Raw genomic sequence first — 26,986 nt, forward strand, 5'->3', positions numbered from 1 at the left:
GAGTTTGCTCAGAGTTTTGTCATGAGTTTATTTGAAAAGGTAAGAATCACTGACTCAATATGATATCAGAAATATCAACTGTTATGCTCATGTGTAGTTTTTCTTTTTTAGAGCTGATTCTGACTTCTGGTTATAATTCCATTGTTTGTCAATTGATTTTTTCTTCTTTTTCCCCCATATAACTATATTCATGTTCTATAATCCAGCAAAATCGCTAATTTTTGCATGGCATTGGTCTCGAAGTTGCCAAATTAAAGATCTTTAACTTGTACATTAGAGTCCCATTAATTCAGACCCGACCAGACTCTGTCTCGGTCTTGAGAATAAATAGAATTTGACTTACAATGCACGTGATACAAGTTTTAGAGGGGTGAAAACTATAAATTTTTATAGCTTTTTTTTATATGAGTACTTTTCCTACAGCTTGATTTTAGTTTTAACTGCATACTAGGGATGGGGGGACCGATTCCCAATTTCATCGATACCTACCGATTCTACTTAAATAATCGAGAATCGAGAATCGTTGATAAAAGTCGATTCCCGCATGTAGCAAAAAAAAATCATTTCACAACATTGCAAATCTGTCAGATACAATTATTTAACGACTCTTTGAGTGGGGTTATGACTGACTAGACGCATAACAGTCATATTTCCCCAAATAAACAATATCTAAAACTTGGGTCGATGTTATAAACAAGTCAAAGTACAAAAATTATTTATAAAAAAAATTATCACTGCGTATTAGGAACGGGCGTATTCTTTTCGCGATCGCGATTTAACGACGATAAACGCGAAATCACCGTAAAATACAGTTTTTACGCGAAATCACCACAACACAGCGTTTTTCCGCGAAATTTAGTATTAAAATGCGAAATCGCAATGTTTTTACAGGAAATTTAAATACTGTGTAAAAAACATGTCTCGTCACTTGTAAACAAACACCGCAATATTGCCGCCACTAAACATTAATCATAAATGCACTAAAGCAAACAAAAGCTTACACACGCTCACGTTATAATGTTAAACCCAAAAATATAGTGTAAAAATACGCAAAACTACGGCGTTTATTTTCCTTTCCGGCATAATGTTTGAATATATATGACAAACAGGCGAAGTTTTAAAGCCTACGCACACTGCTCGGGGCACTGACTTCAGCTTGGACCGCAACAACGGATAAATACAAAAGCAAGCAGATGATTGGGCGAACGGTGTTTGGAACAGCCTTACGTGAGTGGCCATACCACGTCAGCCGGGGGCGCTGGCATATAGTTGGAACAGCGTCGTAGTATCAAGCAGATTATAACGGGCGAACCAGGTACCAGGCTCTGTACTTCGTCACCCAGCCGTACGTGGCAGCATAAGCATTTTAAAACGTGCCAAAAAGCGGATAAATGTAAACAAACATTCATTTTCGAATGGTGTGACGATGATGATTAGTTGGTCAACAGTGTTTTATAGATTTTGTTGGGTCGTTACCACAATGCCGAAATAACAACGAATGAATTTGTGTGTGTTTCTTAAATGTAACTTAACGCTGAAATACCACAATCAAGTACAACACTTTCATTTGCTAGTTCTCTAGTTGCTAAATTTTGTTACTGTTTCATTTCACAATTTTTTTAGTTAATTTGTACCGTTCTCTAAGTTAGGCAAGTTGTATTAACGAAAATAATTTATACTGCTCAAGGAAAGCTTAAAAATTTTTTTTATAGTTTATTTCGTATTACAAAACAAATTTTAGATTAGTTTGACCCCTTTGACATATGAGCCATTAACTTCTAATGATGTAAACATTTATATGAGTTAATGTTAATAACTTAGTTGTGTACTCAAGTTTGATAAATATGAATTTATGATGTATTCTACATGATATATGTATTGAAAGCTGAAAAAAAATGTTGCAAATAGAATTTGAATTATTTAATATTAAGTTAACTAGGTGAGTATCGAGTATCGACAATCGAAGGATTTTTTAAGGAATCGATAATCGGGTATCGGAATCGAAAATTTTGGAATCGTCCCATCCCTACTGCATATGTAGACATAATTTTTTAATCTACAAATATTAGTAAACTGGGTATATTTGATATACATATACACTACAACCCGGTTATAACATTCCCGTTTGTAACATTTTCCCGCCTATAACACCATAATTTCATGGTCCCGTCATTTCTCCATGTATCACAATGCTTTAATTTCCCGCCTGTAACAATATTAAAATTTCTACATTCCTGCCTTTAACGTTCAAATTTGCTTTGATAACTGCCACAATTTTCAGTATCCCTTACTTCAAAGTCATAAATTAGAGTGAAACAATAGCTAGAAAATACAGCACGCATATACAATCATCAGATGTTTACATTTGTGTAGTTCACCATAGACGTGGTACACATGCACTCCACAACTTGCACCGGATCGACTATCAATATGGCGTCCTGTTCGCGCTCGATAGCCTATGTCTGGTTCCGTTATACTTATGATGCACATTTTGTGCACTGATACATGGTCGGAAACAGTGCTACTGTATTCTATAGTGCTGGTTTTTGTTTCAAAGGTTTAACACCTTGAGATGGTTAAATGTTCTGTGGAAATATTCACGGCTTTTGTTTGTGTTTAACCTTTACTGTAATTATTATTTTTCACTTACTTATTGTAGTCACTGTCATATTTTATTAAAATACGCTGTTTTGAAATTTTATTCAGGTTATTGTACGGCTATGATGGCCAATAAATATAAGCGAAATTCATATTCTGTTGCTGAAAAAATTCAGTTTATTAACCAAGTGGACAGGAACCCCAACAAAACACGTGTTGCGATTGCAAAAGAGTTGAATATTTCTGTTTCGACACTGAACTGTATCGTACAAAACATTTTTTTCTTTAGCATATTATTAGGTATTATCAATAAATAAAATTAAACAATTTTCCACTCTATTGCTGTACTTAGTGTATTACTCCTGTACTTTGTGTTGTTTTACCTATACTCTTTAATTTAATCAATCCACGCGTAATTTACACAAAGTGAAGATGTAATTTTATGATTTCCTGCTTATAACATTTTTTTTAAGTTGGTCCCTTGGAGAATGTTATAACAGGGTTGTACTGTATTCCCATCCTGATTAATTGGATGTTGGCAGGAGAGGGGATCCAGATTGTCAGGAGACTGCTGCGTAGCTGCCCGCGAGTGTTCAAAGACGTGTTGAGTAATACTGCCAGTATTCAGCATGCTGGCACGGTCTTCTTCTTCCAGTGAACAACGTGCACCCGGGCGCCGGGCTGCCCCAGCACCCGCCGCTCCAGCAGGACCCCGCCAGGGGCGCCCGCGTCAACAACAGCTACCTCCCGCACCCCATGGAGAACGGCCTTCCCCCCGACCCGTCCCCGCCCTCCGCCATGGGCTACCCCCACCAGCACCGCAGCCCCATCACCGCGGCGGGAGCCCAGCCCAGCCCCACCATCAGGTGGGAGCATTCGGAAACCAAACAGTTCCTTTGACGTTCGATTCAACAGTTAAATTCAAAAATTAATGCTTAACTGATAACATGTTGCAAGTAGGACTTATTTACAACAGTTAAAATAGTAATAGTGTAGTAACATGTATAAAGCCAAGCATATTTATTCATATATTTTTGAATTTTTTTTTAATTTCATTATAGCTCATACATGCTTTTTGTATGCACCATAATCCACCATCACCACCCACCATCATCCATTACTCACAATCATCATCCATCATCATTAGGTACAAGATTATAATATAATATGTTGGATTATGATAAAACCGAAAAGCATGTAAAAATGCATAAAATCGAAGTGCAAGTTAATACATCGCATAGTAGGGCTTCGACTGGTTTCTGACTTAAGTCGCAGACTCAACACTAAAAAAAATCCTGTAAATTTATTTTAGAAATCCTGTAAAAAAAATCCTAGAAACTTTGAACTGGAATCCGGTAAAATTCTCTCGATCTTAAAAAGTAATCTTACACCAAACTTTTAACCAGGAAGCTTATCAAAAATTCCTTTGGTACTAAAAGACTGGTAATCTTAAAATGGCCCAATTAATATAGACAGGACATTTTTATGATTTCAAATTTCAAATTTTTAAAACCAACTCTTGTACCAACATAAAAATCCAGGTTGTTTTCACAAACAAAATTTGCCCATTGTAACTCAGCATCAACGACACCATTATTTTCTTTCACTACAATACTGGACAATGACGAACTCTGTGCAATGTCCCCTTAATTTACTTTGTGGCTTTCAGTATTTCCGTGATGTCCAGGTCCTTAAGCCCCACACTGGCAATGTTGAGCATCGAATTACACACTGTGCACTTTGCCTAGTAACTGCTGCTATTTGGCTTTATAGCTTATATCACCCAGGCCTAAAAATGTTACGAAAGCAACACAACAAAATCATTAGAAAATTCTGAAATGTAAGCAATAATCATAGATAAATGGATAATCGACAAAAACCTCATTTTTACGTACCCATGATTTATGAATTGCAGTGATTAACTTTTTTTTTTACTTGCACCGTCATTTGCCCTTTAGTACTTACTAATGCATTACTTTACCGCTTTAAGCGAAAAACGAATAAAATCCGTGAAAACGGCGGGCCTGTCTTATAGCACAGAAATGCAAATTATATAATTATTATTTAACCAAAACTTAATTTAAATAAAAAGTAATCTTTTAATGTTTAAAATTCAGGATTGTCATTTCCATTGTACCAAATTGCATGGATCAGAAATATTAATTTAATTATTTTATTGTGCATCTCTTTTAAACCACAAATGCTGACTAATTTATTTTTATTCTGGATGGATCTGTTGTAGATGAATTTATTACAAATAATTTTATCAGAAAATTGAAACACATAAATTTTACCGCTATTTGGGTGGAGTTAGTATTAAAAAAAAAAACAGTTTTTATAAAAAATAAATAAAAAACAAATGTTTTAGATGAAAATTATAAGATTTACAAGCAATTTTAACGGATTCGATGGTGTGCCTACTAAAGAAAATATGAATTTTTTCCACACCTTGCTGTTGTAGTTGGTCATATCAAAAATTTAGCTAGACACAAGTTTTTGGTATTTACTTCTGCGAGTTATAATACTTTCAAGAGGATGTGATATTTTTTATATTATGGGAGTTATAACTCTTTTTCTCTGTTTTTTCAAAAAAAACTTTAATAATTTCTTCCCCATTTGTCAGATTTTGCCCATTGACAAACTATCGAGATTTTCCATTACTTTATTTTATGTATCAGTTTGAAAGTGATTTGTGCAAAATTACGGCAGTTCGAGCTAACAATTGTTTTGGGGTCAATGGACCAGGAAATGTAAAACTACAGAAAGCATTTTCCGGAAGTCACAATTTGATGATGGCTGTCTTCAGGATCCGTCTAATTAAACCATAAAATCTTGTCTCAAACCTGCTCGGTTGGCGCAGGCAAAGCCCCGCCGGCGGTGGCTACATGCTGAGCCAGTCGCCCCTCAACCCACCGCCCCCCAGCTCCAACATAGTGACCGCAAGCAGCGCCGCTCCTGGAGTGGTCAGGAGCACGTCCGGCACCCCGGAGAGCTTGCGGAGCGTCGAGAGCCGCAGGTACTGTACAGGCATCTGCTGGCTTACAAAAAAAAATTTTGAATTCAAATTTAATAGTGTTGTACTTGAATCAACGCCCCCGCCGCCGCCACCGATTCATCACATTGCCATCCGGGTCAGTAAGCGTGGGCGAGGCCAGAAACCGAAATTTCTATAACTCGCTGAGTGCATGGTAATTCAGGTGCACCCCACACTGGTGAAGAATCATTTATTTGAATCGACGGCGGGGGTGCGTGTCTTGTTGGATAGGTTTGGCACACGGGCCTGTGTGTGAGCTGGTAGATTGTGTAATTGAATCAACATTTCAAATAATATATATTTTTTAAAACTATTTCTTGCCTGTAGATACAGCCAATGGGACTCGGGTCACCAATATTTTTTAATTATAATGGGTCAAACCCCAATTTTCTCGAATCCTAATATTGAATTTTAAAACCCAAAAGTACCTCAAATTTACTCTATGGATACTATTCCATGTCTCAAGGGTCAAAATTAAAATTATGTATAAGAAATATAAAAATTAAAAACACGTTGAAACATAAATTTTTTTATGCTTGTTTCACATTTTTCCCATAACATGTGGGGGGGGGGTTGTTCCCCCCCCCCCCCTAAAAAAAAAAACAGGATCATAATATTGCGCATCATATACATACTTGTAGCACCAGTTTTTGCTGCTAGGGAGTTGTAGGACCATTCCTGAGTTTGTCTGCCAAGTGACGTCACCCTAAAAGACAAGTTTTGTTCCTCCGGCATTTCTGTGTTAAACTTGGCAAGTACGCAGCAGAAACTTTGCAGCAGCACGTTGAACATGCTACATGCAGGTTCCTTATATGTAACAAATAATCTGTAAATATGATTTTTATTTGATGTACGATTATATATAATTTTTCAATATTTTCATAATTTCTATCTTGGATGCATGTGAAGAACATAATATTGCTGTATGTTTTACTTGGTTTAAAAAAAAAATTAATATTTTTGAAAATATCTGATATTTTATTCAAAATTAGATTTAAATGGAAAGGGGGGAGGGGAGAACAGAATTCTCAGAAACATATTTTTTATATTTTACTTTATATACATTGTTATGTGCACAACAACACTTGAGGCGAGTTTAAAACATGTGCACGATAGGAAAGCTAAGAACTGACAACTACAATAATAAATAAAAAATACAAATAAAATAAAAATAAAATACACACTACTAAGTTCAAAACAATAATGTACACACATACAGATGGAATTAATGAAATGAAAAGTTAATTAAAAAAATGTACTTTTTGCATTAGTTGCTTATAGCAGGCCAGCAGTTTTTACGGATTTTATCCGTTTTCACGGATATTTGAAGCTTAAAACGGACTAATGGATAAACTGCGACATTCACTGATATTTGCTACGATTCGCCGATATTTTCAAATTTGAATTTCATTTGTGTAAATATTTACATTCAACTAGCTATTTGAAGTTGTCAAACCATACAAGCGTCCAACAGTAAAGCAACACTCACATTAGGTGTAGCGCCATGGAACTTCCAAGTGTTTAACCACAAACCAAAAACATATACTCCCACATATTGTTTCATAAAGTACATTATCTATGGTTTCGGGGGGAATGTTGTTTGTTTGTTGAGTTAAACGCCAAGAAAAGGGTCATGGCGTCAGTAAACATTTGAATTCTTGGCCATTTCAATGTTTTAGGTGCTGCATTTGTTTACAAACTTCTTACGTGATTTAAGTAGTAGTTTTGGGCTTAGCTGATTATGATGAAGAAAAAACGAAAGGCTTCACCGGACATGTCACTATAACAGCATTATCGTAAAGAATGGGAGCAAGAATTGAAATGGCTGAGGCGTGGCAAAACGGAATTTTCCGCCGTTTGTTCGACTTGCAACTCGAAACTGAACGTGACAAAGGGTTGCTTGAAGGATCTTCGGCGGCACGAAAATACGCAAGTTCATGCGAAAAACCAACAAGCTGCTGATCAGAGTTCTTTGACGAGGTTTGTAACCAAACCAAACAAAATAATTGATGCAGAACTGTTATGGGCGAACTTCATTTGTGAAAACAATTTATCTGTGAAACTCGGTGATAATTTCACGAAACTGCAAATGTTTCCAAATTTTGTAATCGCAAAAAAAAAAACTTTTATTGTTCTCACACTAAAACTAGCCAGATAATAATTCAATCTTTGGGTACATCAGCTGCAGATTATGTTTCCTATGCTATGAAAACACAATTTTTCACACTGATGATTGATGAATCAACTGATGTTACAGTCACTAGGCAGGTTGTAGTGTTGGCAAGGTTCTTTCTGTCATAGAGATAGTTAAAACTCATCTGTACAACGTAATGGCTTTGAGTGGTGCTGCAATTGGAGAAAATCTCTTTGCTTTAGTGAGCTCCTCATTTGAAGAGTATATTATTCCCTGGAAAAAATTGTTTAAGTATGTCAGCTGTTGGAGCAAAGGCGATGGTTGGAGAATTCAATTCAGTGCTATCCAGGGTGAAAAAACAACAAGGCAATGTATGGTTCTTACACTGCACATGCCACGTGGCTCACCTAGCAGCATCTCATGCCTGCAGTGAGCTGCCAGACGTGTGTGAACAGTTATCTAAATATGTCTATGTGCACTTAAAAACCTTAGGAAAGCGGAAAGATGAATTCAAGGATATTCAGGAAATGTTGTAAATGGGGACCCACAACATTCTTCGACCTTGTTTCACAAGATGGTTGGCTCTCCTACAGTGTGCGGAGCGCTTGTTAGAGCAGTGGCCTGCACTGATAAAGTATTTTGATAATTTGGATTGGAAAGAAAGCAAATCAGGTTCTGTTTATTGCATTTTCAGTACTTTACACTCAGATTTGGATAAACTTTACTATTTCTTCAGAACAGCCCTACTTTTAGCCAATAGTGGATGAACTTCCACTACGTCTAACACGAACTATAAAGTGTTTCTGGTATGCATGTTAGTGTGGCAAGTTCAGTAGATTCAGTCCCAATACTAGACTTGAATTTATAAGCACTGAGGTGTATCCAAGTGGATCGGTGTCTTCAAAACTCTGTGCATAAAGTTGCGAAATAAAGTACTATCAAACAAAACAAACTGTGAATATTATGTTAAGCTATATTTTCTACAAGAGTCTATTTTCTATGCAACTATTTTAAAGGTTATAACTTAGGGGAAATAAAAAAAAATATTAATTTTCTTCAACTTTTGATGTCAAATACTGCAATTTCATTAATAATATTCTATTGATACAGTGAAATCTAGTTACTAAGTATCTGAAAAAAAAAAACCTACAATACACCTACACACACAGATAGAGAGATAGATAGAGAGATAGAGAGTTAGAGATAGAGAGAAATATGGATAGATAGATAGAGAGAGAGATAGAGAGATAAATAGAGAGATAGATAAATAAATAGAGATATAGATAGATAGATAGATAGATAGATAAGAGAGAAAAAAAAAAACAACTGTGCTCACTATCTTGCCCTGGTGATTTAGGTTTTACCAGGGTCCATCACTTGCTCCAAGTACAAACTGTGATGGTTCCTTTATGTTGGCCGTGCTGAATACCTTGCCAGTAAAGAAAAATTATAATAATTTGGTATAGTTAGTTCTTCAGCAAAAAATTAAAAACTAAAATATTTAAATGTAGAATCACAAAATTATAAGTAAGTTGAGGAGATCAGACCTCATTCACAGATTCAAGGATGCCTTGTGGGCTGATACAGTTTTAGTCTGTTTTTCCAAGTGTTGTGCTCTGCTAGGAACTTAAGAGACTATTTAACTGTTGTGGTTCTGTTTGTTTTCACAGAGCCTCCCAGCAATCTAGTTACGTGTATCAAGTGGTATCTTCTGCTGCGCCATCCCATCAGAGTTCCCAAGTACCTGTCGTTACGACTCAACAGGTACTTTACCAGAACTGACTGCACCTATTCAAAATTCCTCATTTGTAGGCCTGTGTCAATTTTTGAATTTATGATTAAGTTTTGTTTCGATTTGAGTTTGAGTGCTAACTAGGACTGTGTGAATATCAGTTTTTTTAGTTTGAATACAAATACCAAATTATTCTGGAACATGAATATCAAATTTAAATTGTAAAATTGAGAATTAGAATCCCACAGAAATTTTTTTTCGCGGCATGTGACAATTATATAAGGGAAAGATAAAGTAAATGTGCAGTGTAGTGGCTTCCGGGAAGTTAGACAAATAGTACTAAAGTGAAAGTTAATTATGTTAATTCAGCTACAGTAATCACACGTAAAATATTGTTAAAATATTTCATTTATAACATAAAAAATTGTGTTTTTAATTATCTAACCAAGCAAACCTAACCAACCAATAACTTTTCATTTCAGTTCCTATTCCCCTTATACCTATTACAGAACATTCTACCCTACAGTACAGTATTCCAAAATAAAAACCATAAAAAATAAACTTTTTCAAATTTTAAACCATAAAATCTTGGCTCAGATTGTTGGTAGTAAATGCAGTGGAATGCCTGTTGCAATGCAGAGCGAAATGACTCAACCTGAAAAGCAAGATAACGTATTTATGCATTAACTTACTACAGTGAAACCCCTTATTTACACTTTTCAGGGGAACAGAGACAAAAAGTGTAAATACCAGGAAAGTGTAAATTGAGGGAAACATATTTTTAAAATGTAACATACCTGGTTTAATGCACTCCTTTTACTTCAGTAGTCAGAGACATCAAAAAAAGACACAGTGAACGAAATATCTTTAAAAAAAAATCCTTCATTAGGCCTATGTAAACAAAAATAAATTTACAACATATAACTTATAAAATTGTGTGAATACAACATTGAAGCAATGTGTGCCATGATAAAATGTTACCATAAAAAAAGTTTTGTAGGCTTATGTACAAAAACTTTCAAGCCTAACTTAGGTCTATTTCTTTGTAAAATAATCAGAAATCTTGGTTTGCTTGCATCTTTGAGTGTTCATGCACATGATCTGCTTCTCTAAAGTATAAAAATTATCAAAAACATCATCACAGTTTTCACCAGCAGATACTCCAATGTAGTCTCGCAGAGTTTGAAGAGCAGCAAGAGCATCTTTACTCGTGGGTGTTGTCACTTCTTCATCATCATCATCATCATCTTCATCTTCGTCAGATCCTGTTGAGAAGTACTGACATGGCTTTCTACAATATCTTCTATACATTGCACTTCCGAAGTGATCACCTGACAGTAATCCGTTGCTTGCTGTGCTTACCTCCGTGACACATTTCCCCTTTAAAACTAAAGGTTTTGTCTGGTAGAACATTGAAAAACAACCCTGTTTCGTCAGCATTGAAAACATTTTTCGGGTCGAACCCAGCAATTTTTTCCTGTAGCTTTTACTTCCAATGTTCCACAGTCTCCACATCCACACTTTTGCTTTCGCCACAAACCACCTTGTAAACAATATTGTGACGCTGCTTAAACCGATCAATCCATCCATTGGAAGCTGAGAAATCTTGAATTCCCAGCCTAGAGGCAATAACACGTGCTTTTTCTCTCAGTATTGTACCATTTATTGGTAAATTTGCGGCACGTGCACCAGAAAACCTCTCAAGAAGAATATCTTCCAGCTGTTTGAACTTCGAGTCCTTCACATATTTATGTTTTTTAGCACTTGGCCCACATTGAGCGGCATTTGCAGTGATGGTTTCTCGGCTTTTGATGATGGTGTTAAGTGTACTCACAGGGATTGAAAGTTCTTTCGCAAGGCCCACATGTGATCCAACATATTCGTCAAATTTGGCAATTATTTTAATTTTATCTGCAACTGTAATAGTTTTTCGTTGTTTCACTTTCTCCATTTTCTCACAGATATTAATAACGACAAAGAGTTAAAGATGTGTCAAATACATTTACCGCTAAAGCCAATGATACTACCAGCGCTCATAGCGGAAAGCTGTGGAAATGGAAGTATTTTTGAATAGTACAAGGTTACTTGCACTGTTCACGACTCGAACGAATTTACATATGCAGCTTTTGATGTATCTTTCTTCTATGGTGGCCATGTTTCGATGTTTGTAAACCCTGAACGAGACGTTAATAACTGGAATGAAGAAACTTTTCCGACGTAACAAGCATGAAAACGACATATACCGCCTTATGGAAAATAAATTGGGCCAAAAACAATGGAGGTAAATAACGGGAAAACGTAAATACCGTTAACGTAAATACGGGGTTTCACTGTAATGCCTGGCATGCATTGCAGTGCCTGATCCAATTTTTTTCTAATTTTTAAAAGTAGGTACACATATACAAATGCATGTACATATGTTTCTAATTCTTTATCTCTATAAATCTCTCTCTCAAAAAAAAAAAATATTTATTTATATATATAGACACACGCGCGTGTGCATGCGCATGCGCATGCGTACTTTATGTTCAGTTCAATTCAATTATGCTTACAACTCTTACACCAAAAACACATGAACTGCCGCTAAATTATATAAAATACACTCGTTTGCTGACATGATTTGCACGTCATCTATTGTAAAAGGGTTGTACTAATTCAGAAACCTTGGTGGGCTTGCGCATAACAATTCACCAGAGTTTCATCGCAATCAGATAAATGGTATAGGATCATATAAGGGACAAACATTCATTTTTAAATATATGTATATACGTGTATAGAATATCCCTTATACAGGTATGATTTGTTTTGCTAACCAATTGGTTTCAACTTCGGAACAGACACCTACTCCATAGACTTGCGCACCACCATTATTATTCGGACCATAGAAAATAGGAACTGTAATAAAATATTTACTTGCACGCCACCTGTTATACATTACCTCACCTAGACAGTAACTTTCCTTTGTTTCAAAGGTTATGTTTACAAAATATTGTAGAGATTGAGTAAACAATGCTTTAACTATGAAATGGCCAAATATCATCAAGAACAATTAAATTCTGCTTTAAGGATTGCCTTCATCAAAGCTCACCTAGACAGTGACCTTCCTCATGTTTCAAAGGTCAAGTGTGCAAAGTTTCATTGCAATCGGATGAAGGGTTTAGGAATGCATAAGGGACAAACAAACAAAAATTCATTTTTATATATATAGATTGTAGTTGTGTATGCATGTATTGCTAATTTATCTCTGAATCTGATTAGTATTTTATTAATTATACATCAAAGTATTACAATTGAAAATATTGGTATAATTTTGAACACTGCTTTTTTTAAATAATGTGCTAAAAATTTTGCTTGTAAAATCCAGTAAGTACAGGCAACTACAGCAAAACCCCTTATTTGCACTTTTCATGGGGGCAAAGTAAAAAGTGTAAAAAGCAGGAAAGTGGAAATAAAGGGAAAAGTAAGAAATACGTTAAAGTTAATTAAAATACAGTCGCATCCTGCAGCGTTCATAACAAATGCGGGCTACATTACACATAAGCATTGCACCACAGTAAAAAAATTTAAAAAAAAGGGTCGCAAATTTGAAATTTACCGTCAATAGCGCGCCGTGCGCGGAGAAAGGTCATCGTACTCAATCAGCTGTTATGGCGCGGCGTAGCCGCCGGCTGGCTCTCTCTGTTCGAGCTGCGCATGCGCAGTATAACTCACTCAACGCTCCGCCCAGACTCGTGACGTTCCATCAGCAGCCAGCCAATATATGCGAGCTTAGCGGGAAAAAAAAATATAAGCTCCACCTCCCGTGTACCAGTTTTGTCCAGTTCTAATACCAGTTTATTGGTATACGCACCAGTTTTCTTGCTGCTGTGACGTTTTCAAGTGTATGTTCATCTTGATCTTGATACCAATAATTAATTATTTACGATCCCCAGATATAAATGGTTAGTTTAAAAAATATGTGTCAACTGTACAATACTTCCGAAATTATAAAATACGTTTAAAACAGTCACCAAGACTCCGCTCATTTTATCTAGTGAATTTTATGTCTCGTACCAGTATTTCGGCTAAGTTGTGACGTAAATATAGTAGTAACAGAACGTTTATACATTCGTGAGTTTACGTTTTTCCTGAGTACATTTTAGATTGTCTCCTGCTATAATTACTCGGACTTTTACACGCCTAGGCTTAAATTATTATATGTTTAGAAATAAAAACAACTTTTCATGTTATAAAATATGTTTATTTTGCGATTTAAAATGTTCACTGCCGACTATAAAAGTTACGTTTTTCACAATGTTTTTAGGCCTACTATCGTTGTTACGTGACGTAAATAGCGGGATGGATTAGATTTTTGAGACGTAATTCGCGTGAAAGTATTGTATTGGATTAAATGGGAACCAAATGGGACCTGAATAATATAGTGCAATTAACGGGAAAACATAAATAACGGTAACGTAAATTAGGGGTTTCACTGTATCTCAATTCAGGTTTTGAAATAATGGTGTGGTTGTTATTTTGAAGGAATCTCTCTGGTAATCCAATATTTATATCATACCTAAAGGTTCATTTTTAAATTTTAAATTTTTCTTTTTTAGTTTAGCGTTTTTATGTTGGAATTGAAAATTTATGTTTGTGTAGTTTTACGACAGGTATTGATGTGTAAAATCACTTCACAGATGGTGATCAGAAGAGATAGTTCTGAACTTCATCACCAAATGTCGTCAAGTAAGCCAAGTTGAAGAGAATACTATTTTCTCTCATCTTTACAAAATTCTTGTGTTCATGAAAAGTTCAAAGTCATTTTTGTATGTGTGTAATGAAATTGAACTACTGTTTTTATCTTCCATGATTTATGTATTTATTGTGATGAATCTTCGGTGATATATTATGAACCCCTCATTAACATTAACGTGAACTTACAAAGATAGTGCATGTGTGAAGAGAGGTATGTATTCAGCAAGTTATGACATGAAGTATGAGAAACACCAAGAAAATAATTTTGTTCCCAAATGTAATGTAGTACATTTGGATGCACATCGTAAGTATTACAATTAAAAGACCAAGGTAGGAAGTATTACATTGTTTTATTTATAAAAAAAAATTACTGCATGATTTCACTCTGAACGATACTGTGTTTTCTCGCATAATAGTCGCATATTTTATTCTAAAATCAAGTTTGAAAAGTAGGGGTGCGACGATTATGTGGAAAAAAAATTTTTCTTAGATTAAGTTATTCATAAAAACAAAACCCATTCATGGAAAGTACGTTTATTTAAAAAGTGATGTATAAAAGAGCACGCCAAACAATTTAAATTTATAAGTCATACAACAAAAACCTTTCTTCAACTTTAAATAGAAAAACATCTGTGATCCAAATGCAAACCGAACGAACGCATAACTTCGTATTACATAACATGAAAGAGTGCAGGCTATCAAATGTAGTTAATTCAGCAAGTGATAGAGAGCTCGCGTTGTATGCAATCGGCGAGATAATCGATATTCGGCTACGTGTACGCGCTCTATACGGGAAGCGACACAACCAAATAGAGAGTGTGCGTTGCATGCACTCGGCGAGACATCAATATTCGGCTCCGTGCGCGCGCTCTGTACTGAAAGCAACATAACCAAACATTGATTGCAACGAGCGCTGGCTACAGTTTTGTATGCGGTACACCGCGGCGATGCTGATGAACGTTTGAAGGTTATAACATTTAAAAAGTATTTAAAAGATAATTTACACGTCAGACAACTTCATACATATTTCCATCAATTAAATAAATTGGTGGTAATGTCCGAATAAATATTAGATTTCTATATTAAAATACATTCAGGGTGTCTACTGACCCTGGAAAACCTGGAAAACCTGGAAATATCAGGGAATTTTGTAATCAGGGAAAAATCAGGGAATTTTTTAAAAAATCAGGGAATTTTTGTTTGGTAGGTTGTAGTTGGCAATACGTTTTTTGTTTATTGATCAGCTTGCATTGGCGTGGCATCATGTGTATCCCCTCCCATTTTTATTTTTGAATGGCAAATAACGTACAATTCCCACGTCCAAATTCTTTTATTTACCATCGGATTCGGAAGTGGCATCAAATCACGTGATACAAACTGGTTCAAGATGGTCTGTTATCCTGCTGACGTGACGTGCTGCAGCATGTGCTTCCCACGTTCAGATTATACCGACAGGTGCATTTAATTTTAAGTATCTATGGATGCCCTCAACGTAAACTGGACATTTTTGTTAGCGTTGAAAATACATATCACAGACACTTTTGGTGAAGATTCACCATCTTTGCTAGAAATTGGTAGCTGTGGGCTTCATACGGTCCATGGTGCTTTCAAAACTGGAATTTCTGTTACACAATGGGACGTTTTTAGTTTTTTGAGGCACAGTTACTATTTGTTTAAGCACATATCTGCAAGGAGGGCAGATTACATTAGAATAACTGGATCAGAGCTTTTTCCCAATAAATTTTGTGCAATCAGATGGAATACTGCAGTTGCTGAGCGTGCCATGAAAACGTTACCCCACCTAAAGAAATTGGTTAGTGAAGTTTCTATTTCATCTCTCTCTTTCAGTGTAGTGAAATGTGCTCTTGAAGATAATCTTCTAAAAGTAAAATTGACATTCTTCCTTTTTTTTGGCATCAGAGCTGGAATTGTTTCTCACAATGTTCCAAAGTGAAGCACCCATGGCACCTTTTCTCTATGATTCACTGGTTTTATTAGCTTTGGCAGGAAAATTTTGAAACCAGAAGTACTGAAGAGCTTTAGGGAGAAACGCAATGTATCTCCATTGGATGTAGATAACCAGGAAAATCTATTGACTGCTAACAATATCAAGTTGGGTTATGCAGTACGCCATGCCATCAGGAAAGAGAAAGTACCAGAAAAGTCTGTCCTGTTACAGAAAAATGATAGGACTTGTCTAAAGGTTATGGTAAAAAAACTTCAAGACAAAAGTCCCCTGAAGTACAATCTTACCAAGGGAATTTCCTGCTTATGTCCGTCTGTGGCTTTAAATTCGGGTGTGAGGAAACAGCGTGTGAAGTACAGTTTAGAATGTTGTCTTCAAAACAGGTGGCTATCAGGACAAGAAGCTGATAACATTGAGTGATCATATCAGTTGGTATGTTCCTTGCAAGATTCTGCAGCACTGTTCTCGTCTTTTTCTCGAGAAGACGGGCGCCTTGATCACTTGTGGATGCTCATTCTTAAGGCATATACAGTAGCTTCCAAAACAGGCCTTCTAAAGTTTGTGAGGATGGTGTTGGTACTTTCCCATGGAAATGCATCATTGGAAAGAGGATTTTCAGTGAATTCTAATCAACTGACTGAAAACTTGCAAGAAGAAATACTGATTGCACAAAGACAGATGTATGACTTTGTTCAACGTTCTGGAGGTGTAGAGCAGTATGTAAGAAATGCTAGTTGTAGGCGTAAGGAAGCCCTGCAAACAAAACAAAAAGAAAAGGAAGCTACAGACAAGAAGAAGGCAGAAAAAAGAAGAGTTGAAGAGGAGATCAAGGCATTGCAGTTGAAGAAGGCTCGAATGTTGGATTTGGCTCGTTCTGAAGTAAGTGCAATAGACGCAAAAGTTGAGTCACTGCGAAATTGATGGGAGCTTCCTTTTACTAATTTTTTTTTGCAAAAGGAAGTGTGTGAAATATTTGTAGCAGCATCTTTTATTTGCCATCAATTGAGTCACTTTGGCGACGTTTGGAAGAAGGTAATTTTTTTACTAATTTAAGTAAGTTGAAATACTTTGAAACCCGTCATTGTAATATTATGCAATTTTTTCATTTTCTTGGAATGTCATAATTGTGTTAAAGAAAACCTGGAAAAATTCAGTTTTAGACCTGGAAAACCTGGAAAAATCAGGGAATTTAATTTACTAGATCTGGTAGACACCCTGTACATTGTTTTATACGGAAAAAATACCCACACAAAGCGCTTGGAATCTAATAGCGGGACCAAAAACATTATGCGACGTTTACGCGAGAGTTTTTTTATCCTAATTTTGACGCCCTAAAATATGGGTGCGACTATTACGCGAGTGCGACCATTATGCGATAAAAGAGGGTATTGGTGAATTTACACAAGTAAATTATGAGATCTCATAGAAGTAGTAGATGAAAATTTTAATTTACAAGTATCTGCCAGCTAAGATACGTTTAATTATTTTGTTATTTTTCCCCACCTCCTTTGTTGCGATCTAAAAGTGACCACCATATGGCCACTAAGGCTTTGTTCATTCGTCAGGCATTGAAAAACTGAGCACAAATTGTTCATTATTTGTTATGATATGACTGTGCAAGTTGGCCTAAATGCACAGAGCTTATAGTGGGGAAAAATTTTGAAAGAAGTGTGAACATTAAAAGCATTTAAGAATCATATCAGGTCTCTAATCTTTCATAACTAATTTTTTATTGTGCATTTTGTTTGGCTGTGAGAATGGCTAGAATGGGTGTTTTTCCAAGTGTTTATATAAATACAAAAAAATGTTACACAATATGTATTCAAAATTATTTTGTTTACTGTCAAGAAATTATGAGGTAATCAAATAAAATCCTATAAGATTATTGTCAAGAAAAAGAATGAAACCAATTGAATGTCATTTCAGTGTGGTGCATGTAAAGGCATCTGATTTGGTGTGTGTTCTAACTCTAACATGGAGAATACTTCCAGGCAAACTACTACCTTAAGGTTATTTGGTATCTGTCATCTCATTAGTTGATAGCTACATAAATTTTCATTTTACTTATTTATGTAAAATAATGTGATATTTGTAAAAAAAAAAAAAGGGGGGGGGGGTGTTTGTCTGTAAAGTCAGTTTACGGACAATAATTATACTTGATAACGTCATAAGAAAACATTGATGAAAAATTGCATACTTTTATGAATTGAATTATTATCACTGAATTATAATTATTTTGTATAATACAAAGGAGTTAATTGAAAATTACAATTTTTTTTTATTGAATACTAAATAAATGCAGTTGACTTTTTATACAATCGTTTATATGATATAATAATTTTTTTAGTCAAAATTGTAAAATAACCTAATATTACTGCACTCGCCGACTGATGCTATTTTTTTTATTAATCCAAGAACAAATATATGAGATTTTATCACTAATCAAATTCTTAAAATGCAAGAATCAATTACTTTTTTTGCCGCAGTTGTTGTTGTAATAAACAATGGAAACCACATTAACTTTTCACTTCACTTTATAAAAAGTTGACAAAACAGTTCTCGTGTAGGTTGTGTGCTGCCGCTGTCTCTCTTCTACTCGGACGCATCGGCCGATGGAGTGGAAGAGAGATAGATGAGTCACAAGCTGATCGTGCCTCTCTATCGCTTGTTCCGCGCTCGCTTGCACGCTCGGCTCAGACGGAACGTGACAATGAGTCATGCTTTTTCGTGCGTGCAGCCGGCGTTCATCGATTTATAAGACGTTATCGCGTCAAAAAAAAAACCTTGATTCCAAGGTGAACTCAAATGTAAGACACAAACGTTTTTGATATTCGAAACTCACAATTCAAAATGTATCCAAGTTAGTTAAAAATTTTGGGGACCAAGGTTGGCTTTTTATTTAAGTCTCATGTAAATTAATTATTTAAAATTTTGTATATGAAAAATTAAACATAACTTATAAATAAAAATGCTTCCAGTTTGCAATCATGTAAAAAAAAAAAATGCTGTATTCAATGTTTCGTACTTTTAACGAATAGCAAATAATGTAGATTTTGAAGTATTTATTTATTTTGTCTAAAAGAACAGGTATTTCCCAAAGAAATAAACCTCCTTGGAGAAATTTTATTAATTTTTTAATAAGTTCTTTAGCTGTTGTTTGATTCTGTTTCTCTATAGAATATCAGTATGATTCCTGGTCTTTTGGATTCTATAAGACAACAAATGGAAACTGGGATACAAAGTATGCTACCCACCCACCTAATCCAAAATCCTCGAGGATAACTACAAACTATATCACCACAAGAACGAAAGATGCACTCTAGACTCTAAGCAAGAAAACCACAAATTGGCCTTAGCAGAACACTCATCTATCGCCAAAAATAATGCAGATTTTGACCAGGAAACTTTTTTTGACATTGATAGGTAACTAAATGAATACCCAAACATGTAGGTATACCACATAGGTAAGGGACAAGATTATATGGTGAATTGTGATAAAACCGAAATAACATTGAAAAGCACGTCCAAACACTGCGATTTCAAATCCATGAATTCTTTTTCATAAACTCGTAATAAAAAAGTTTGGGGTACATTATTTTTTAAATAATGTAAATATTTTAATAAATTTTAATAAAATCAAGTATCAAGTAAAATACATAAAAGGATGAAATAATGGACCTCAAACATTTTTATCACGAGTTTATGAAAAAGAATTTATGGATTGGAAATTGCAGTTCCAAGTAGTATTAAGCACTTGAATATTATTTTAATTATTAAATTTATTCCATGTTTAATCCTTTCTGGTGCCTCTTTCTGTCAGTAGAGTATTTTACTTGGTCACTTTTGAAACTCCAAGCCGCAGTTAGAAAACAAATTGTGTTTTATGACAAGTTCAAAAGCAGCAGTGGCTGTGCAAATCATGTGTGGTGATACAGAATGGTCGCCTCGGAGAATGTAAGGGGGTTACAATGGTGTGTTGCATTATGCTTTGAAGCTTCTTTATTTATTTATGGAAACTTTGAAATTTCACAATTTTTTTTTCTCATACTTTGAATTTTTGACATTCAACATGCATCAACTATAAAAAGCATTTGCTGGCACCATTAGGGAATGGTCTTTTTACTCTTTTTATTCACGAAGGGAGATTAAACCTTATGGCTTCTAGGCTAACTTATGAAAATAAATAATGAAATTAATAAATGAGAAATGAATAGCTAGGAGGGGAAATTTTTTTTTTTAATTTTTATTAAAATAAATTTTTGTTGACTTGAAAAAAAGTCTCTTGTGGTAACATTGGAGGTGTAGTTAACATTTGTTTTATAAGTGGAATCACTTTATTCCAACTGCATGCTGATGATTATTTCCCGACCTGCTGTCTCAATCTGGCATCGTGAATGCACCCTTGACATTGTGTGATATTTTTAAGCATAGGGAGTGTTCTTTTAGTATCAAAAATCACGAGTTGCGTGAATTAATAAAATATTTGCTTGATTACAGACTGCAACACAATTTTGTTGTAAAATTCAGTTAAAAAAGTATTGATGTATTTTTTCATAATTTTTTTTTTAAATTTTGTGATGCTTTATATGTAATAATAATATGTACCTATTTTTACATTGGTCTTCTATGGAATAGTCTTATTTGTGTCTATCTCTGGTGTGATTGGTATACAGGTATGAAGTGAAATTTTATCCAGTGTGTGTAATGAGATGTTTGTGGCTAATTTTATTTCTTTTACTTGGTAGTTTTCAACAAAATTTCATTTCTTGACCAAATACTATTGAGAGAAAACTTAAGAAGAAGATGAATTAAGTTTAATTAAGAAAAAGGTAGAATAGTTGTCATTAATTATATTTGATCACTGCCATTTACTAGCAATATTAGAAATCTGTCAGATTAGTGCATTTTCTAGAAAAGAACTAAGTATGTGTAGTGTCAAGTATTCGTGGACTAGTTTAAGTATCATATTATGTACTTGAGGTTGCCAGCATTAAATATTCACTTTTGGCAATTTCAAGCTGGAGTCCATTGATAACTTATCAACTATATGAGAGTACATGTATGAAGGCATAAAGATTGGAAAGATATTATTTATGACATTTATTGAAAAAAAATAATTGAAAGGTGATTTAAAATTTAAAAAAAAAAATTTATTCCTAAATAGTATTTTACTTATTAAAAACTAGAATGAAACAGTTCAATAAGTCTCAACATTTTTATCATTGCAAATAAAAATATTTGTGGAAGCGCTTTATTAAAATGTCTTTGTGAAGTTTTTAAAGTGTAGAATATTGGAATACAAATTTTTTTAATTTGTAAAGGTGTTGTGATTAAACAGTTGAAAGCCCCTAAACTCAACTGACTTAAACACCATTCAAAATAACTTAAGCAGCTAAGATATTGATCTAGTTTTGGCTATTCTTATAGCTGTGCATAGATAAAAATCACTGAAGCATAATCAAATAATAATTTGCATTGCCATAATTAATTGTATGGTGCAGTCTAGGCACAGAAGACCATTATTTTTATTTAGCTCAAAATCTTTTCTTCAGCAATGTTATTGAAGAAGGAAACACAAGAAAAGGTATCTGTATTTCCCTACGTGCAATTATATCTAAGACCTCAATTCTTGGTTTGATTCTTTGCTGTTATGCAGTAGAAGATGAAACCGAACATAACTACCACATCTTATCCTGTGATCACCACTTTTGGCACACCATGTTTACCCATATCTAATACGATACTGATTACATCATATATCATGTACGTAATACAAAGCTACAAACTATTGATATCAAAATACATTTAGCATAAATGGTCTTCCAAATAAAATAATGTAATTTACTGATTTCTAATGAATTAAATCTTATTTTATAAGATCCCTTCAAATCATTGTATTTTTTTTATGCAACAGGTGGTAGTTTTTTTTATGTTAATTTGTTAAATAAATAAGTAAAGAAGCCTGAAACTATGGTGGGTGGCTTAATGAACAAATTTTGGCAATAAGTAATACATAGATATGTAAAAACATAGTGTTTCATTAATTAACAGGAATTGTTACTAAAGATAAGTAAAGAAGGAAGAACCCCGCCTAAGAAAATTTAAGTTTCGATTTTTTTTGTTAGGAAATAGTGTACCATAAATACTGTAGTTGTGACTGTCATGTTCCAACCTGTGGAAAGTTTTAGTGTGTTATTTATTATTTATCTTACATTCTTGATTATAGTCCATATTTGGGCTCATGTTATTTTTATGTGGTTTTGCCGTTTCTTTAAACTATGTAATCGTGTCATTTTAAAGTATGTCCTTTCTTACCATTAATGTCTGTCCTGTAAGTATTTAACTATGTTAAGCATCAATACAACAACATACTTGGAAGACCTACAATTTTAGTACTTAATAATAAAATTGCTTAATGCTGAATTCCTACAAATAGAAAACATCTTGTAAGGATCAGAAAATATGTGCTTTGCACTGAAAAATTCTTTACAGTGAGGTACATTTTAAATTTATTTCCACTTGTATTAAAATCTTTGAAGGTGGATATTATGTAAATTAATTTGTTAAAGATAGTCAAAGAAACAGAAATGTTCAGGCATCATTATGGTAAACATTGCCACTGTGCTAATTCGTCAGTACTAATAGTGTGCCGATGCTAAGTTAGGACATACTCACTTATCTGGATGAGAATATGTAGATTTTATTTTAAAAGACTTTAGCCAGATGTTTAATTATTATTAGTATTAATGCAAGTTCTGCTAAATTTTACACTAATAACACTTGTATAGTTAGCAGAAAGTTATTTTTGTTATTTTTGTATAAATTGGTGTTTGTAAATGAAGTTTGTTTGGCATGCATAATAATACATATAATTTCAAAAACAAATATTGTTTATCATAATGATTTTACTAGAAGCTACTTTCAATTTTAGTAGAACTTTAATTTTTTTGGCAAGAATTTTTACTAAATTTTTACTGTAAAATAATTACAAACACTGACTGATGAAATCAAAATTTCATTAAACTTTTTGAAGTTGTATCATCATTGTTTGGAATCGTACATATAATAGTTATTTGTAAAACAAAAGTTTCAAAAAAATTTCTTTGTAAAATACTGATAGAGAATTTAAAAAAAATGGATATTGTTGATACATTGTAGAACTGTTTTTGTTTTGTATTTCAGGTTATGTTTGGTTGTTATATAGTACTTTAGTCCTGTATGAAAAATTTTATATTTGTCTAATTATATTGATTGTGTTATTTGTTTTTTAAATGATAGGTGTGATTTAGTACATTTGTTTTAGGAATTGTAATTTTTTTTTTATTGAGGAATAGAAAATAAGGATTTGTGATGTTCGTGGTCTGTAACACTACACATGTGGGTTTTTTTTCCCCAGGAACCATATGTATGATAAGGGTTAAATGTTCGAAATATTAATTGTAAGAAAATGGGGTGTAGCATTGTGAGTAGCTGAATGGTTCAGCAGTGATTACGAAGTGATTATAATTTGCTAATGCAACATCTTTTTGGAAGAAAAGAAAAATTTCAAAAATTATCTTGTTTCTAGAGTTTTATTTTGTTTATATTTCGTAATTCCTTTTCCCTTGGTATAGTGATACTTTAATTGTGTACTTTTTGTGTGTAAATGCAAAACATACTTAATGTCTGATTCTCCCGTTAATGAATTAAGAGCAAAGAAAAAAAAATTTTGTCGTTATTTTGTATACAAAATTTTATCTTGGAAGTCAGTTTCCTTTCTCCAGTAACGAGCTTATTTCTTAATCAATTATATCAAGCACAGGGAAAGTTTTATGATTGATACAGTTATGTTTGAGAAGAAATAGCAATGAAAAGCTGCCACAAATTTTAGAGATTTCTAAATAAATAATGGTAAGTTGGATATGAGAAATGTTTTTTTATTTGTAGGTTCCTTTAATTTGTTAAGGTTATGTTGCTTCAAGTGTTTTTAGATTTTTTTTTTTTTTTCATTTGTTACACTCTGGTTTGTGTGAACAAGACACAGCCAATATTTTCACTAGTGTTACACACATCAAAATGGGTTTCACATAAGGTGCTTGCTAATAATTTTGCAGTTTAGCTACTATTCCTAACATGCATACAATTATAAACCAAATATTTTGTCAGTGCATTGTAAAGTGCTTGCAAAATGGATTTCAATTAGCTTAAGCATTTGCTATGAATTGTGCTTCATAAATTCTCTGGTTTTGTGTAAAGAATTTGATGGAATTCATTGGGCCAGTAACATGAGGCAGGAGGTGACTTATGCCTCCAGTTTATAGACTAATAAGTTTGAAAAATCTCAATTTTCCTAGGGTTTCAGTAATTTATTCATGCTTTTAACATTTTTTAAAATGTGGCTAACCCAACCTAATGAATATTTTTTATCCAATTATGTGGTCAAAAGGAGGAAAGAAACCTAAAGCTATGTTTAACTGGACAACCCATGAAATGTTATGTCTCTGCTACCACCCCCCAAGTCTCGATCATGCCAGATTTCTATAAACGGTTTGCATTGCAGGTTGACGCTTCTTCCATTGCTTTAGGAGCAGCCATAGGTCACCAGAGGATGGCATGTTAACACTGATCGCCTCTGCTAGCTGAACCCTTTCAGATTTTGAACGCTGTTTGGGGATGTATGAGAAGGAAGCCTTAGCCTGCTTATTCAATGCAGAGATTTTTGAGTCGTAACTCAATCTTGGGGAATTCAATCCCTACACTGATATTCAGTAATTTAAGCACTCACACCAACAGGGTGAATTGGGATGGTGGATTTTTAGGTCATCGATGTTTAGGGACAAGATCTACTGTTTAAAGTTCAGGGAAACATGCTCACCAACATACTTTTCAGAATGTTCAACCCGGAGGGATTCGAGGTTGGCGAGCTTCCTGCGTCAGCCTTGAGATCGACAGAGTAGTTATTCCTGAGTTGTACTTCACCCTGTGTAAATGTCAACAAGGTGACCCTCTTTGTATCAGCATCAGAAAGGATCTTGAGGACCGTAAGGCAGTGCCCTCTGTCTCGGATCAAGACATTGTGTGCTTCACGGAAAAGGATGTGGTACCAGCTATGTTCTCTACCTTGCTATTATCAGCAGGCACTTAGGCATGGAAATAACCTTGCGGCAGATTGCCACACATGTTTGGCGTGGCCGACATCATGCGAGGACACATGACAGTCCGTACGCGCATGTCCCGATTGCCAACTGTCTTAAGCCTCCACTTTGTTCCAAAGTGGGAAAATATAGCACAGATCTGCCTGTTGCCCCATGGCAAGTTTTTCATGTAGTGACTTGCCAGTCATGGTGAGTGGTGTGGACCCGGTAGAGAGAAAACGTGCCATAAGCATAAAATGTTTGGGCATCAGGATCATGCTGCTGACCGAAAGCTCCCATCACCAGAACTCGTGTGAGATGGGACCAGGGCCGGTGCAAGGTAAATTGGCGCCCTAGGCGAAAAGCCTTAATTGCCCCCCCCCCCCCCCTCCCCCGGCCGGACACCCCAAAAAAAATTTTACTTGCCTCAAAATACATCACGTAAGCCTAAGATTTTGTCAACAATCAAATGTAAGCAGGCCTGTGTTTTTTTTTTTTTTTTTTTACTTATTACAAATCATAAACAGGTCACCATGGACTTTAAATAATTATATCAATATAAACATTCCAAACTGTTACAAAAATCCATTTTCATCTAGTTTCAAAAATAGTTAAACATAATCAGCTGTTATGTGTCGTGCTGCGCCGCACCCAGCTACTTGGCGCCCTAGGCGGTTGCCTAGTTCGCCTATATGGACGTGCCGGCCCTGGATGGGACAAGCCTTCCCATGTGTTGCCAGCGGAGCAGGTCACCTGGTGCTACCAAATTTCCCCAGACTTAAACATGAGGACCCCCCCTCCCTTCCCACCTAGAGTGGTTCCTCCCCCCCCCCCCCCCTTCTCCACAACCGGGAGTGGTCCTCCCATCAATATGTGGGTAAATATCACAAAGTAATACATCTCTCTTTCCTGTGAACTGTTACAAAATGAATATTTAACCCATTAGAACTCAAATATTTTTTTTGTGGGGGAAACTTACAAAACTGAAAAAAAAAAAAAAACATACATATATAACAACTACGGCGATAAAATTTATACATATGCTATAGTTGGTGAGAAAATCCATGTCCAATAAATATGACGCTGGGCATTAGTAAGCACCTCATACATTAAATTTATTTATAAAACAAAGTTACAGAATTAGTGATACCTATATTGTATTTCATTAATTTTCATTTTGACGTGACAACGTCTAATCGATGAACGCCGGCTGCACGCACGAAAAAGTGTCCCGTTACGCACATTGTCCCACTACGATGCGTCCCGTTATGCTCATTGTCTTCCGAGGAAACCAAGCACTCGTTAATACATATTTTCCTTTGTTTATCACGAGGGGCGTTATTATTAATGAATTATAAATACAATTTCGTGCCCGGGGCCACAATTGCATATCATTTTGAGCACTGGAAGACAAAAACGTAAAATATTCTCGACAAATTTTAATCTCGGCCCCAGCACACCACGAGCGTCTGGGTTGGAGATTAAAGCCGAAATTCTTTCTTAAACTTACTAATACTTTTTTATTAACTTCAAGGGCATTTTTATTAAATTCTACGTTTAATTTCACGACGAACAAACTTCGTCGTTAAATGTGTAATTGCGGAAAAGCGTAAAACATTATCCACGATCTTGAAGTTAGTATATACATGGCGGCCGACTAGCAGCCGACATATTT

General features: G+C 34.8%; 1 protein-coding gene across 8 annotated transcripts in view; it reads left to right on the plus strand.

Moving 5' to 3' along the window:
* LOC134531901 (zinc finger protein zfp-1-like) overlaps positions 1 to 23,753 on the plus strand; it is a 78,193-nt gene extending 54,440 nt beyond the window's left edge. For 7 of the 8 annotated variants that reach the window (XM_063367923.1, XM_063367924.1, XM_063367925.1 and 4 more), the window contains 4 exons: positions 3,227 to 3,464; positions 5,459 to 5,614; positions 9,437 to 9,530; positions 14,175 to 23,753. In XM_063367923.1, the coding sequence (XP_063223993.1) occupies positions 3,227 to 3,464; positions 5,459 to 5,614; positions 9,437 to 9,530; positions 14,175 to 14,237 (551 nt within the window). In that variant the 3' untranslated portion in view covers positions 14,238 to 23,753. The remainder of the gene's footprint in view (positions 1 to 3,226; positions 3,465 to 5,458; positions 5,615 to 9,436; positions 9,531 to 14,174) is intronic. The other variant, XM_063367926.1, reaches the window with a different exon arrangement.
* The last annotated feature ends 3,233 nt before the right edge of the window (positions 23,754 to 26,986 follow it).

Source organism: Bacillus rossius, chromosome 5 (assembly GCF_032445375.1).
Source record: "Bacillus rossius redtenbacheri isolate Brsri chromosome 5, Brsri_v3, whole genome shotgun sequence".
NCBI classification, from domain to species: Eukaryota; Metazoa; Arthropoda; class Insecta; order Phasmatodea; family Bacillidae; genus Bacillus; species Bacillus rossius.